The sequence below is a fragment of the Lampris incognitus genome, chromosome 20 (assembly GCF_029633865.1).
Source record: "Lampris incognitus isolate fLamInc1 chromosome 20, fLamInc1.hap2, whole genome shotgun sequence".
Lineage (NCBI taxonomy): Eukaryota > Metazoa > Chordata > Actinopteri > Lampriformes > Lampridae > Lampris > Lampris incognitus.
The window spans coordinates 5,335,530-5,352,308 of record NC_079230.1 but is presented as its reverse complement, the minus strand read 5'-3'; the positions used below and the strand labels follow the sequence as shown (position 1 = coordinate 5,352,308).

Here is a 16,779-nt window from a genome sequence, read left to right as displayed (position 1 = left end):
CGTCCCCGTTATCTGCTGCGCGAGGAAGACAGCGCGCGCATTAGGTCGATCCGGTCGGGAAAATGCTGCTTCTTCTCACCTGTTGTCTCGCCGCAGGTAAGACGAATAAAATAATTGCCAAGTTTGAAATGTAAACCCTCAACTGGATGTTCTGCAGCTCTGGGCGAGCTTTTGCGCAAGGAGAACGTCGACGGGGGTCACGGACGGGGCTGACGGGTGCGTTTTACAAGCCCTTAAACATCCACCTGAAGCAGCAGCCGTCCGAATGCCTCTGGCGCACCGCCTGAAGTCAGGGGCTGGGTGTCCGTTGGGGTCACGCAGGCTGCGTCTGTCATGCGATGCGGTCATGTCGATGTACGGGTGCTTTGTGTGTGCAGACTAACTACAGAAACACGAGTTATTTCTTCAGTTGTTCTGTTCGGAGTGGGCGACTTGCGCTTTCTCTCCTCGCGGTAACTCTGACTTGTATCATATTAAATTAATGGAGTTTCCTTTATTAATCCCTTGGGGAAATTCACTTACTGCAAATTAACCCATCGCAGCTGTGATGTGTGTAGCCCATGCTGCGCCCGGGGACCAACGCCAGTTCTCTCCCCACTGCCTTGCTCGGCGGCACAGACAGGAGTATCAACCCTAACATGCGTGTTTCTTTTGATGGCGGGGGGGGGGGGGGACCGGAGCACGCGGAGAAACCCCACCGCAGACACGGGGGAGAACGTGCAATCTCCACACAGAGGACGACCTGGGACGACCCCGGGGCTCGAACCCAGGACCTTCTTGCTGTGAGGCGAATCAGTGCACTGTGTTTCATAGAGGCCAGTCTACTGAACAAACCCCGCCCCTAATTCTACCCCACGCCAGTCTATTGAACAAACCCCGCCCCTAATTCTACCCCACGCCAGTTTATTGAACAAAACCCCGCCCCTAATTCTACTCCACGTGTCTTGAACAAACCCCGCCCCTAATTCTACCCCACGTGTCTATTGAACAAACCCGCCCCTAATTCTACCCCACGCGTCTATTGAACAAACCCCGCCCCTAATTCTAGCCCACGCCAGTCTATTGAACAAACCCCGCCCCTAATTCTACACCCACGCCAGTCTACTGAACAAACCCCGCCCCTAATTCTACCTCACGCCAGTCTATTGAACAAAACCCGCCCCTAATTCTACCCCACGCTAGTCTATTGAACAAACCCCACCCCTAATTCTACCCCACGCCAGTCTATTGAACAAACCCCACCCCTAATTCTACCCCACGCCAGTCTATTGAAGAAACCCCGCCCCTAATTCTACCCCACTCCAATCAATTGTACTAACCCCGCCCCTAATTCTACCCCACGCCAGTCTATTGAACAAACTCCGCCCTTAATTCTACCCCACGCGTCTATTGAACAAACTCCGCCCCTAATTCTACCCCACGCCAGTCTGTTGAACAAACCCCGCCCCTAATTATACCCCACGCCAGTCTATTGTACAAACCCCGCCCCTAATTCTACCCCACGCCAGTCTACTGAACAAACCCCGCCACTAATTATACCCCACGCCAGTCTATTGAACAAACCCCACCCCTAATTCTACCCCACGCCAGTCTATTGTAGAAACCCCGCCCCTAATTCTACCCCACCCGTCTATTGAACAAACCCCGCCCCTAATTCTACCCCACGCCAGTCTATGGTACAAACCCCGCCCCTAATTCCACCCCACTCTAATCTATTGTACAAACCCCGCCTCTAAATCTACCCCATGCCAGTCTATGGTACGAACCCCGCCCCTAAGGCCCGGATTGGACAAGACCCGTTTTGCAGGTTGCGTCTTTTTTATTGTTGCTAGACAACCACCGAATCCCCTGTCCTTAGCCTAATCGTTATTCTGCTGTGAAGTAATCTCACAGATGTGTACTTTTTATTTTGGCTAGCTAGTGGTTGTTAACTTTCCAGTTGGGTGTTTGTTCAGAACGTGGTAACTAGAGTACGGTAGCGTCAGGTATCCAGAAACAGCCGCCACTAGTTTGTCCTCCATTTTGTCTCCACTCGTCGTCACAACAGAAGGCCCACCTCTCGCTTTATTCGATTGGACGTTTCGAACTCGAGGTTTTCAGGGCGCTCCTGCAAAAAGTCAAGGCGCATAGAGCAGGAAAATGTGAGGCGCTCAGCAAGGCAAAAGCAGCAGGCCAAAAGCTTTACTATCACTGAAACCCACTACAAACAGCCGCCTCAGGATGCTAAAACGCATTCCGTCTGATCGGGGCCTAATTCTGCCCCCACTCCAATCTAACGTCCAAACCCCACCCCTAATTTCATCCGTTTAAAAACTAAGGCGGGCAGTGTGCTCAAAACGTTGAAAGAACTTGAAAGATGGAGGTGCCTCTGTGATTTGCTTTCTCCTGCTGTCCACACTGTCCGCCATTTCCGCCACGTGATGAAAGGAGGCTGAATCGGTTTATCCGACTGCAGGTGTCCCACCCTTATAAACAATACAGCTGCATACCGACCAGCGACCAGTTTCATATGCAGATATGGGTGTGACCATTAGTTTCGATGGCCATGTGTACTATTCACAGAGAATTAGGGAATGTTTGCAATCACAGCATTGTAAGACGGTGACAGATGTACTCTTGGACCCCCCTCCCCTCAGTTCAAGGGTGGTCATTCACTCTTCACATAGATGGCCTTTTTGACTCCCTGTTCAAACCAGTGTTCCTCCCTCCCACGTCCTCATCCTTGAAAGGGTGGCCACTGGCCTGTAGATGGTGCAGACTGTGGAGTCCTGGCCTGAGGCGTTAGCTCTCCTGTGTTGTGTCATCCTCTTGTCCAGCGTCTGTTTGGTTTCCCCCATGTACAAGTCACGGCAATCCTCCTGGCACTTAACGACATGCACTATATTGCTCTGTTTGTGCCAGGCAACCTGGTCCTTGGGGTGGATCATCTTCCGGTGCAGCGTGTTTTGGGTTTTGAAAGCTTTTCCGACACTCCCACCACATACGGACTCACCAATGGTTTAGGGTTAGACAGCTGTTGTCCTTCTCTCTTCGATTGGCTGGTGCACTGTATGGGCGTCTTCCAGGCTTTGACAAATGGTCAGTTAGGATAGCCACACTTAACCAGGGCCTGTTTAATGTGGGGTTTCTCCTCTTCCCCGGCTGCTGTGTCGGTGGGGACGTTGTCAGCTCGGTGGTCCAGCGTCCTGATGACTCCTAGTTTGTGCTCCAGTGGATGATGAGAGTCAAACCTTCAGTACTTATCAGTATGTGTTGGTTTACAGTAAACATCAACAATCAAATGTCCCTCATCACCAATTGCAATTTCACAGTGTAAGAAGGCTACCCTGTCATGTTCCACATCCTCCCTGGTGAACTTGATGTGGTGTCCACAGAGTTCATGTGGTCGGTTAAATGTGCTACATCCTGCGATTTAATTTTAACCCAGGTGTCGTCCACAAATCTGAACCAATGGCTAGATGGTGTCCCTGGATAGGCCATCAGAGCCTCTTTTCCACTTCCTCCATATACAAGTTGGCCACTACAGGTGAGACTGGGGAACCCATAGCACACCCATGCCTCTACCTATAGTACTTCCCCCTGTATGTGAAGTACATTGACTGAAGACACAGTTTCAGGAGCAAACACACTTGGTCAGTGTTAAGGGTGGTCCTGTTGCAAAGGGTGGGGTCGTTTTGTAATATCATATGGACTACCTCCACTGCTTCATCAACATAAACGTACAGGAAGACAGACTTAACATCATTAATGGCTATTGTTTCATCCCTCTCCATAATTATGCCCCTCACCTTATCCACAAAAAATGTTCTGAATGTGATGTTTATTACTGCCTACCAACGGGTTAAGAATAGATGCAGGAAACTTCCAAGATACTGTACATCACTGAGTTAATCATACAAACAATATGTCGTAGTGGCGCATCCTGTTTATGTATCTCAGCTAAACCACACAGACTAGATGGTGCTTCCCCTGTGTATAATCTGTGGTGCAAAACTGTCAGCAACATTGTCCTGTTCTAACAGCTTCAAATAAGTTATCACCCTTTTCTTGTAACCACTGCCTGGATCTCGTTTCAGGGGCTCATAAGTATTTATGTCGCTAAGTAACGTCGTACATCGCTCATCATAGTCTGTCTGGTTTAATACAGCAGTGCATCTGCCTCTGTCCGCCGTAAGGATGAGGATGTTCTTGTCCTTACTGAGATTCGTGAGAGCTTTCCTCTCGTCTCTACCGGTGTTGGGTGGTGTGGCGCCTTCGCGTTGCTGAGGCAGGCTGAAACTTTCGCCCGCCGTGGCTCCACTTCCGGTTCCGCCAGGTTGTTATTTCGGATCGCTAATGCCGTGGCTGTGATCAATAATAATAATGTAACGTGCATGGATAAGAAGACACGCTGGCCGCTGGCTCGCGGGTCTGACCCTTTAGTCGAGCGGTTAGTGATGTCTCCTGCGGTGCGGGAGATACGGGTTCGCTTCCCGGCCGCGGCAGTTCCTGCGGTTGCGTTGTCCCCCGAATTCGCTACAATAATAATAATAATAATGTAAACTACTAATAAGACACGTTAGCCCCTAGCTAACGGGTCTGACCCTTTAGCCGAGCGGTTAGTGATGTCGCCTTGTGGTGCAGTACACCCCGTATCGAATCCCGCACCGGGCAAGAAAATAACCGGTTACAATAATAATAGATAATTCAGCCCCTTAGCAAGGACGCCTTTCTCCGCCTGGGTGAGTTGTCTGTCGGACAGATTCTTCACAAACTTGTCCACATGGCTGAATTCCTACGTTAAATGCACTTACTGTAAGTCAAGTGCAACTGGACTTGGTATATATCCGTGAAGACGTTTCGCCTCTCATCCAAGAGGCTTCCTCAGTTCGTGCCTGTTATGTATGCACACATCGACAGTGCTGCATTTGATTTGGTGCTGTTCTATTGTGCTGGGATCGATTGGTGATGCCTGCGGGCTCTGGGTTGTTTGATCGGGTCTGCCTTTGATGCTGTGTCAGTCTAAATAAAGAATGCCACGGAGAGGTTGTGTCGAGCGACAGCGCTGTGTCCTGACGTGATTTCTAAATACAATATTGGCGACGAGGATGGCTGATATCTCTCTCCCACCACCTGCCCCCTTCCTGGCATTACCTGGCGAGCCTCCGGTACCATGGACTCGCTGGCTACATAGTTTTGAAAATTACATCATCGCCTCAGGGCTCGACGACGTGAGCCAGGCTAGGAAGACGGCTCTGTTGCTTCACTGCTTGGGAGCAGAGGGTCATCGTGTGCTCGGGACTCTGGGGAACGTCACAAGCTTTGCCGATGCTGTGGGACTTATGAGCACCCATTTCGCTGCTCCACAGAGTGCCCTCCTTCGGCGATTTATATTCCGTCAGCGACACCAACTGCCTGGTGAGTCTGTGCGGCAGTACGTAGCTAATTTGCGAGGGCTAGCTAGCTCATGCAAGTTTGGCGCGCTTCAGGACGAGATGGTTCGCGACCAGCTAATCGAACACACCAACAACGCAAAGGTGCGTGAGACTCTCCTGCTGGAAAAAGATGATCTGCTGCTGTCCAGAGCAATTACCATCGCACTACAGGTTGAGGGAGCAGCTGAGTATGCTGCTATGCTAAATACACAGCAAGTGGCTACCTCCAGTCAAGCTGCCAACGACTCCTCCCTCTACTCACGGCTGCCCCTCGGGACGCAACCCAGCCAGAGCGAGGCGGGCGCCGACTCCACTGGGGACGTCTTGCAACTGCAACGACGGCGTTCTCGGCCCCGCCCTCAACAGTCCTGTGGTAACTGTGGGTCTCGGTCTCATGTTTCAAGGGCTCAGAACTGCCCTGCCCGTGGCCAGACATGCCGTAGCTGCGGTAAGCACAATCACTTTGCCAACGTCTGTCGATCTTCCCCGGCTGGGTCAGAGGGCCACACCCCCCAGTCTTCAACCGCCGTCATTCACAAGGTGAGCTCTGGGCCAGTGTCATTCAAATCATGCACAGTCAACATTAATGATGTGTGCATCCCCCTGCTGTTGGACACCGGTGCAAGTGTGTCTCTCCTGAATGTTGATACCTACAGTCAATTTTTCGGTTCACTGCCACTGTCCGCACCCTCAGCTGTCCTCTGTGGGTATGGTGACTCCAAAATCGATCTGGTTGGCTCTCTCCAACTGACTGTCCGCTATGGAACCAAGCTGGTGCCCAATGCAGTTTTTCATGTGGCACGCCGTGGGGCCAACCTGATGGGCCTGGACCTGTTCTCCGCTCTGGGGTTTTCCCTCTTAGACACAAGGGGGGCAGCAATCCTGACTGTCGCCACACCTTGGCAGCAGAAGTGGCCATCGCTGTTTATGGGGCTGGGCTGCCTCTCTGCCTTCACCCATCAACCTCTCCTCAACCCTGCTGTGAAATCTGTCATCCAACCACTGCGCCGCATCCCGTTGGCTCTCCGTGATGGGGTCTCCGCCGAGCTGCAACAACTACTGGAAGCTGGCATCATTGAACCGGTGGACGCGTCACCTTGGGTCTCAAACCTCGTGGTGGCTAAGAAGAAGTCGGGGGGCCTGCGTGTCTGCGTCGATCTACGTGCAGTAAATAAGGCAGTGGTCCCTGATAAGTATCCACTGCCCACCTCAGAAGAACTCACTGCTCAGTTCTATGGCTCTGAGGTGTTCTCCAAGCTCGACCTCAGACAGGGGTACTTACAGGTGCCCCTCCACCCCAGCAGCCGAAACCTCACAGCCTTTGTGACACATGCAGGAGTGTTTCGCTACACCAGGATGCCTTTCGGTCTCAGCTCCGCCCCTAGCTGCTTCCAGAAAATCATGGTCTCCGTGCTGGCTGGCATACTGGGCGTGGCCATTTATCTGGACGATATAGTGGTACACGGGCCCACCAGTGAAATCCACGACAAGCGCCTTAACATGGTCTTCGCAGCCCTGTCCAAGCACAAGCTAACTCTCAGTGCTGAGAAATGTGTCCTCTCTGTACCAGCCATCGACTTCGTTGGGTTCCGGCTGTCAGCGAGCGGTGTAACTCCACTACAATCCAACGTGGACGCCATTCAGGCCATCCCTGAGCCCAGCTCGGCCGCCCAGGTCGCCTCCTTCCTGGGTATGACAAGTTACTACCTGAGGTTTCTTCCCCAGTACTCTGCGACCACAGCCCCCCTGCGCCAGCTGCTGCGTAAGGACGAGCCATGGGTGTGGTCAAAGGCATGCAGTGACGCTGTGCGTGATCTTAAGACTCAACTGACTTCACCACCAGTGTTGGCTCACTTCGACATCTCCAGCTCCACCTTTGTGACCTGTGACGCATCAGCCACAGCGATAGGGGCCGTGCTGTCTCAAACCCAGAACGGTGTGGAGAAGCCCATTGCCTTCGCCTCCCGTGCCCTCAACCTGACCGAGCAGCGGTACTCCGTGGGTGAGCGTGAGGCGTTAGCCTGTATCTGGGCTTGTGAAAGGTGGCACCTCTACCTCTATGGCCGCTCCTTCACCCTCAGGACAGATCACCAGGCCCTGACAGCGCTGCTGTCCACATCTGGGACAGGCCACAAACCCCTGAGGCTGCACCGCTGGTCTGACCGCCTCCGCCAGTACAACTTCAGCCTGCAGTTCACCCCAGGCAGAGACAATGTTGTCGCCGACCTGCTCTCTCGCTCTGTCTCCACCCCAGCTCCACAGACGGACACTGACTGTGTGGAAAAGGACATTGTCCAAATGCTACACACACCCCTCCAGGCCACTGTCTCTCTGCAGGAGCTGAGGGCAGCCTCCGAACAGGACCCTGTCCTCTCCCAGCTCCGCACCTACATCCAGAACGGCTGGCCTCACAAGGTCCCAGAGGAGCTGGCTGCGTTCGCCCGAGTCAGACAGGAGCTCTCCTGCTGGAACGATACCTGCGTGGCACGTGGGTTTTGCACAGTGGTCCCAGCTGCTCTCCGTGCACGTGTTTTGAATACGGCGCATGAAGGCCACCTGGGCATTGTGAAACTGAAACAGCGCTGCCGAGACCTGGTGTGGTGGCCGGGGATAGACAGAGATATTGAGGCTCTGGTGAAGGACTGTTCTGCCTGCCTTGTGAGTGGCAAGACTGGCCACCAGGCTCCCCCACCCCTGCAACCTCTCGCCTGGCCCTCTCAGCCCTGGGAACACCTGCAGTTGGACATTTGTGGTGAGATCCATGGAGTTCCCCACCACCAACGCTTCATGGTGGTCGCCTACGATCTACACTCAAAATGGCCTGAACTCACCACTTCCGGCACTGTGACCTCACAGATCATCATCGACTTCCTGGACTCTCTTTTCTCTCGCTGGGGCCTCCCAAAGGCCATCACCACTGACAACGGCCCTCAGCTGGTCTCTGCTGAGTTCACTGCTTATCTCGACAGCAAGGGCATCCGTCATATACGCACTGCGTACTACCACCCCCAGGCCAATGGCGGCGTTGAACGTTTTCACCAGTCACTGAAGAACGGCCTCAGAGCACACATGGCCCAAGGGTGCTCTTTCACGCAGGCCATCCGTCACACTCTGCTGCACTATCGGGCCACACAGCACTCGACCACAGGCGTCTCCCCAGCCTCTCTCATGCTAGGCCGGGAACTGTGCATGCCCCTTGACAGGCTCCGCCCCTCCACACCTCAGGCACCTCCCTCTGGGGTCAGAGCCTCAGTCACTCGTCAGCAGACGCGGATGAAGCAACAGTTTGACCAGTCAAAACGAACCAGGGTGCCAGACATCAATGTGTCAGACTGGGTCAGGGTCCGCAGGCCCCACAGGGACAATAAAATGGCTTCATACTGGTCCTCTCCTCTCCAAGTCACCCGTCAGCTGGGCCCAGCCACTTACCTCCTCAGCGATGGCACTCGGTGGCACTCCAGTCGTCTACGGAAGGTGTCAGCTCCGCCACACACAGCTGGTGACACAACCATAGCCATTCCCTCAGCATGGCGAGACGCCCCGGGGCTTCATGCAGCTCCTACACGGGCCCCAGACATTTCTGGGCCTCAGCTTCCCCTGCCATCTCCCTCCCCACCTCGGCCTGACCAGCCTCAGGCCGCCCCGCGACCTGTTCGCACACGTTTACGCCCTGGCCACCTAGAGGACTTTGTGTCAACCTTTCATGTTTGAAATCCTGCCGGGGGGGGGGGGAAATGTTATGTATGCACACATCGACAGTGCTGCATTTGATTTGGTGCTGTTCTATTGTGCCGGGATCGATTGGTGATGCCTGCGGGCTCTGGGTTGTTTGATCGGGTCTGCCTTTGATGCTGTGTCAGTCTAAATAAAGAATGCCACGGAGAGGTTGTGTCGAGCGACAGCGCTGTGTCCTGACGTGATTTCTAAATACAATAGTGCCTTTCTGACTAGACCAAGCTAGTCTGACTGGCTGCTGATGAGACTCGGAATTTATCCTCTAGGAGTCGTTATCAGAGCTATAGATATGCGTGGCTCTTTGTGTACCGATGTTTACCAACGCCCGTCGTTATCGGAGCTATTGATTTGCATTTGTTTAGCAGCGACGGTCGTTGGGGGTGTTGGTTTCGACTTCATCATTCAGTGGTCATGAGAGTGGTTGGAGCCGTTAGTGAGCGACTGTTGTTCTTGGAGGCTAAGCTTCTTGAGTCTCCTGGGTAGAGATGAAAGGACGGCGTTGTAAGTGGGAGATAGGTGGTGTTGCAGACCTCCTCCTCTGTTGAGGGATGGTTTTTCCAGTTTCGCATAGATGGCTTCCTTCACCCCTCTTTCAAACCATCTATCTTCTCTGTCCAAAATGTGTACGTTGCTGTCCTGGAAGGAGAGTGTCTTCTCCTTTAGGTGTAGATAGACTGCGGAGTCTTGTCCTGAGGAGTTTGGCCTTCTGTGTTGGGCCATCCGTTTGTGTAGTGGTTGTTTGGTTTCTCCTATGTATAGGTCAGTGCAATCCTCATTGCATTGTACAGCATACACCAGATTGCTGGTGTATGCTGTGTGGTACACCGTCTTTGGGATGAACCAGTCTTTGTGGGAGTGTGTTGCTGGGTTTGAAGTATGCGTGTTTGTTAAAAATTCTCCTGAGTTTCTCGGAGACCCCAGAAACATACGGGATGACTGTGCTCTTCCTTCTGTTCCTTTTCTCCTCGTCGCTCACCTTGTTGGTCTTTTTGGAACGTGTTGCAGTTTTCACAAAGGTCGAAGTGGGGTAGCCGCAGGTTTTTAAAGCTCCCCTCAGGTGTTTGTGTTCTTCTCATTGGGCCTGAGTGCTGCTGGGCACATCGTCAGCTCTGTGTTGCAAAGTTCTGATGACGCTCAGTTTGTGTTCCAGCAGGTGGTGTGAGGTGAAAAGTAGATATTGGTGTGTGTGTGTGTCGGTTTCCTGTAAACCCCAATGTGGAGTCTCCTGTCTTCCCCAATGTGGACGTCATAGTCCAAGAAGGGCAAAGGGCCGACTTTCGATGGCCATGTGTACTATTCATGTGTGTTGGCCATGTTGGCCAACATGATAGTACACATGGCCATCGAAACTCTAGTTAAAGGTCTCACCCATATTTGCATATGAAACTGATCGTTGGTTTCGGTCGTTATGCAACTGTATTGTACTGTGTTGTTTAGAAGAGCAGGGGTACCTGCAGCAAGCTTAGACAGAAGAGGTCACTCAGATGAGTGATGAAACGTATCTGTCAATAAACGTTGTGTCCAGATCAACTGACTCAACCTTCTTTGATTTTCCTACCTGGATAATTGAGCATGCATCAAGACATTTCCCCCTGGTGAGTTTCTTCTTCTTCACCACAAGTTTACCCTCATTCATTTGATATGCGCCGCCACGAGGCGTCATGAAGTAGTGACTCTGGTAAGTCAAATTGATGGGGGAATCCATTTAGAGCGCCTGCATAGTTCAATAAGAAATATCGATATTTGGCGCCAGTGTATCGATAACGTAACGCAAGCGGAAGTAATACAATATATCGATATTTTGTCCCACCCCTAGTACTCCTGTCTGTGCTCCTGACCAAGGCAACGGAAAGAAGAACTGGAGTTGGTCCCCGGGCGCTGCAGCTGCCCACTGCTCCTATACAATAGGATGGGTTACATGCAGAGAATGAATGTCGTTGTACGTATGTATAATGACAAATAAAGTGTATTCTATTCTTTATCCGCATTTGTTTTACTCTTCAAATTGTCATCACAAAGACTACCTGTCCATAACCCCACCCACCTCTACGATACACAATTTCTCACCCCACCTGTGAGTTTGGCTAGTTTGGAAAAGGTATGTATGACTAGGCTGAGAAGAGCCCCCAGTGGGACATGTCTAACTAACTGTAGTTTGAAGCATGCAGAGACACGGATTATATCTGCCTCCAATCTAATGTGTAAACAGCGCCCACCCACAGCTGTATACATGAGGGTTTTTCTAGAGTATGTGCCTTTACTATGTGTTTATGATAATAACCACATAACTCTCTTCTCATCAGGAATCACAGCGCAGCCGCCTGCAAAGGCACGTTATGGGCTGAAAGGCAGCTTGGTGTGTCTACATGTGAAACACGACACAAGAGATCATAATGGCTTTGACTGGACTATCAACAATAGCATCATCATTGTGGATAATGGACTATTAAACCCCAACTACGCTAGCAATGTGTATTATGATCAGGAAAACAAGTCTCTGTGCATCAGGAAAGCAAACATGACAGACAGTGGTCTCTATGAGGCAAGTATCAAAGTGGACTTTCAGCGTTCAGTTTGGACCTACGACCTGAAAGTTCAGGGTAAGCTTTTTCCAATTCTTCTTATCTAGCCTGTATGCGGACTTACTGGGATTGAACGTGTACAACGTTTTTCCGCTATAAAAATAAAATTTACATAAGCATTTGCACCAGTTCTGGTTGCCGTGGGCACTGTTGACCCTTGAACTCACCAGGTATTCCGTTTCCAGCTCTGCGCTGTCCCGGCTCTTGTCTCACTCTTACCAACATGGAAACCCAGCTGTGCAACGTAACAAACACGCGAACCTTGGTTCGGACTTTCCGGTGTGAAAAGCCCCTTAAACACCATTTTAAAGAAAGCTAATAGTAATATTGGTTCACTTTAAAGACTCAAGGGAGAATCCTGTTCTTTCAGTTGACACACACATTTCAGTTGATATGTCAATGTCCACTTCATGTTTTACCATCATTTCACATTTCTGTAAGAGCTGTTCGAGGTGTCTCTGCATTGTGATTAGTTAAATATTCGTTCATTCTTCTTCTTAAGCATTATTTTTTACTTGTTAGGATTTGGTTTGATGTCAAAATAATCATTATAATGACTCGCAGTGGAGTAAATTTCACTTGAACATTGGGGGGGGACACATTTAGTGGGGGGTCAGGGGGTCCTCCCCCTGGAAATTTTGAGCATCACACATTTAATTTCCTGCATTCTGGTGAATTTGTATGCACCGATTTGCTCTTTTTCTACATCAATTTATGGTGGAAATGTCTTATTTATGTAAAAGAAAATCAACTTTCAGATAGGCTAGCCAACCGGATATCTTCTGTTACTTTCCTCTTGCTCATGCTGACTCTGTGAATGCAAGTAGTAGATGCATTTGAACTAATACAATACCCTTGGCACAAATTGGTTTGTAGATGTACCTATTATGTTATCTCATGTGCCCGAAATTATCAGTTCAAGTTCATTTAAGCTAACATAAACGTCTAGGGGCTACTGTTAGCAAGCGCTACGCTAGCTAGCTAGCTAGCTAGTTCGTGAGGGGGTCTGAACTGATAACCCCAAACACAAGTTATAAACTAGATAAGGCTATAGTTCATCCGGAAATACGTAAGAAAATCTAACTCAGAAACCCCAAAGGTAAGAAAGGGTGGTGTACTGGGCTAGACAAGCAAGCTGGCTAGCTACGTTACTTACACTCGCTTACACCACCATTCACGCTCCGGTCTCCTGGTTGTCAGGGGCAACTGCAAGACAGCAACGAGGTCGGCAATCCCAGCGGCAAGGTTAAAATGGTATGGTCCAAGCATAGGGGTGTAGGACATCGATGGAAAACAAGTAGGAATGACATTTTAAGTAGTTCGACTGTCTGTGTTGTTATTTTACCTTTTTTGGCGAGGGAGTTAACATTATCATCCATGATATATTTTTGGGGGGGGACAAATTCACCTCTTCTAAATATTGAGGGAGACATGTCCCCCCTGACCCCCCCATAAGTTACGCCTGTAATAATGAGGGTCAGTTCAGGCGTCCGGGTAACCTAGCGGTCTATTCCGTTGCCTACCTCCGGCTTGGCCGGGCGTCTCCACAGGCCGTGTCTGCGGGCGGGAAGCCGGATGTGAGTGTGTATCCCGGTCGCTGCATTAGCGCCTCCTCTGGTCGGTCGGGACGCTTTTTCAAGAGGGAGGGGGAACTGGGGGGAATAGCGTGATCCTCCTACGCGCTACGTCCCCCTGGTGAGACTCCTCACTGTCAGGTGAAAAGAAGCAGCTGGTTACTCCACATGTATGGGAAGAGGCATGTGGTAGTCTGCAGCCCTCCCCGGATCGGCAGAGGGGGCGGAGCAGAGACCGCGACGGCTCGGAAGAGTGGGGTAACTGGCCGAATACAATTTGGGAGAAAAAGGGGGAACACGCCCCCCCCATAAATAAATAAATAAATAATGAGGGGCATTTCTGTTTTAACTGGTGACAACTTCCACCCTTACCAGCTGTACTTCCAGGTTAAGCGGCGTCATTTTTCGGTGCTAGCACCCCCTGCAGGTTTCCAATGGAACGCTGCTACACGTGCTGTAGTTCTGTGCTCTTCACACAGTTTCTGCAAGACCGGGTCATGTGACGCAACGTGAAGCCCATCCAGTCATTCTCCCATCTAAATATTCCTTTCCATCCTACCTCCTTCCCTGCGTTCATCTCTCTTTTCCTCTCACACCCAAAACTTCTACACAGCAGAAAGAAACCCCCCCACCCCCCTCCCCAAACCCCGTTGTGCACTCCCGTAGTGTTTGTCTTGTGTGCTTGGGCGTTACAGAAGCTGTTTCCACGCCAGTTCTCCACATGACAGTCCACTCAAACCTCTCAGATGCATCCTGCAACATCACGGTCAACTGTTCTGTGTGGGACGACTGGGTCTGGTCCACGTGTGACCAGGGCCGCTGTGACGCCGTTCAGAAGTCCCTCACCGAGGTCAACATCACCGTCTCCAGCCGTGGTGGCCAGATTGTGTGCAGTGGCAACAACCACGTCAGCAGGAAGAACGTTTCTCGACACATAGAGAAGAAATGTGAGTTTGAGCCCGCTGCGCGACAGGACGTTTCATCACAGGAACACCTGGCGCACCGCGTCGCCCCCCCCCTCCCCCCTAGCAAAACTTCCCTTTCGTTCTGTGCAAGACAACAAAAACAAAAAGCCCCAGAGGATTGTTTTGTGTGTGTGTGGTGTTCCCCAGAAGTGGGAGGTAACAAAGTACAACTATGTTGTTCCTGTATTTGAGTACATTGTTCAGGTATATATATATAAGTACTTACTGGTACATTTAAAAGCAGAAATCTGTACTTCTTACTCCACCGTATTTCTAACAGTCACACCGACTTTAGCTTACAACACACACACACACACACACACACACACACACACACACACACACACAAGCAGGAAGAAGGAGTTAAACGTGTTTCCTTTTGCCGAGCGTTTGAGTCGAACGCCCCCTTCTGGCCGACAGACTCTCCACTGTTTAGTAGGACGGATCTGGTTCGCGTTTGGTCCCGCAGGCCCAGATCTAACAGTCACGCTCCGTTAGGTCCACGTCCCTCCAAACCACACCTGTTTCCGCCAACCGCCGCCTGCTGTGTTGTAAATAGACGCGTCTTTGTGGCGCTTTCACTTTGACTTGGGCAGTTTTGTGTGGCGCTATTTGCATATTCACTCAGGTAACAGGTCTTGAGTATTTTCTGAGAGCATTACTACGCCCTTCCTCCCAGGTCTCCTGGGAGCTCCCGGAACACAGCCGGAGACGCCGGCGACCTCTGGCGTCAGCCTGTGGTATGTTCTGGGACTGCTGCTGCCGCTGCTGTGCGGGCTGGCGTTCCGGAAGTTCTGCTGCTCACACGGCAGCTTTGCCAAACAGCAGGTCAGACATTTCTTTCTAAGTTTGTTGGAAAATATCATTTAATTCTTCTTCTGTGTAACACTTCGCATCCATCTCCCATCTACTTTGGCAGGATGGGAAATATGAGTTTTCTGACTAAATGACGTAGAGCAGAGAAACTGAGCTAATATCCAAGCAGCGAGAGTGGTCAAAAGAATTTTGTAGGGCGTCCGGGGGGCGTGGCGGTCTATTCCGTTGCCTACCAACACGGGGATCGCCGGTTCGAACCCCCGCGTTACCTCCGGCTCGGTCGGGCGTCCCTACAGACACAACTGGCCGTGTCTGCGGGTGGGAAGCCGGATGTGGGTATGTGTCCTGGTCGCTGCACTAGCGCCTCCTCTGGTCGGTCGGGGCGCCTGTTCGGGGGGGAGGGGCAACTGGGGGGGGGAGCGTGATCCTCCCACGCGCTACGTCCCCCTGGTGAAACTCCTCACTGTCAGGTGAAAAGAAGCGGCTGGCGACTCCACATGTATGGGAGGAGGCATGTGGTAGTCTGCAGCCCTCCCCCCGGGTCAACAGAGGGGGTGCAGCAACGACCGGGAAGATCGGACGAGTGGGGTAATTGGCCAAGTACAACTGGGGAGAAAAAGAGAGGGGGGGGGGGAAAGCAAAAGAAAAAACAAATCTTTCATTTCTCCATCTTCATATAGAGCCTGCCCATCAACGCAGAAAACAGTCTGTACAGACGAGGTGGGTCTGCTGTTTCACAGACGGGCAACGTTCACACGGCAACAGGAGGCCCTCCAGTGGCAGAGCGACACCATGCAGGCGATGAATTCTCCTCCAGTGGAGTGGAGGGTACACAGCAACGCTTCCATGCCGCCCATCTCACGTTCCCCAACGCCGCGGAGTCCAGTCAGAAACAGGAAGTAGATACAATCTACAGCCTCTTACAGCAGCCGTTCGTGTCGCGAGACCACCGGGGCAACACGGCGTCGACAGAAATGACGCAAGAGGCAGCGGCTGTCTCTGAAGCTGAGGCCACACCGGCAAACTGCGCGGTGCCAAACAAATCACAGTCCCGGGACCGCGTCGAGTTCCCGCCCAAGAAAAAGAACAGACCCAAACATTCGCCAGCGCCACTCCACACCCGCGCTGACGTTGCAGCCCCTCGCGCCGACAAGCTGCGTGGCGCGCGGGAAGGAAGGTCTGCTTTGGTTGCAGACATGATAGTTCACAGACATGAAGAGGAGACGCAGGGCACGGCGGAGATATTGGAGAGCGGCATGCAGGACCCGGGAACAGCGGCAAGTGCAGGGCTCCATCAAGAGGACAGCCAGGGTACTGCACGATAAGACACTGGATCAGCAGCAACAGACGCCGACCTTTCACCAGTGACGGCGAACTGCGGAAACACCCCAAACTGCAGCCGTTTCACTGCAGTGACGCATGTCTGTGCACAATGTCCTACCGTACGCGCTGTCCCGGGATGGTTCTCCACCGGTTGATTTAGTTTCGGAGGAGGGTGTTTTTCAGAAACATAAATGTACTCTTTCTCCATCTTCTTTTAAGAATATTTTGGATGACGTATAGTTTTATCAGATCATACTTTGAGATCGACACGTGTTTTGTACAACTGTTTTCCCCTTGTCTTTAAAATAAACAATTGTATCTTTGCAGAGAGCAGTTGCCTCCCGTCAAATACTGTACTGACTCATCCGTC

General features: G+C 51.6%; 1 protein-coding gene across 1 annotated transcript; it reads left to right on the top strand.

The window, feature by feature from the left end:
• On the top strand, window positions 1-16,727 carry LOC130130819 (uncharacterized). Its single transcript, XM_056300656.1, has 5 exons — window positions 1-96; window positions 11,453-11,749; window positions 14,001-14,252; window positions 14,950-15,098; window positions 15,767-16,727. The coding sequence occupies exons 1-5, from the start codon at window positions 63-65 to the stop codon at window positions 16,409-16,411; spliced, it is 1,377 nt and encodes a 458-aa protein (XP_056156631.1). The 5' UTR covers window positions 1-62; the 3' UTR covers window positions 16,412-16,727.
• The last annotated feature ends 52 nt before the right edge of the window (window positions 16,728-16,779 follow it).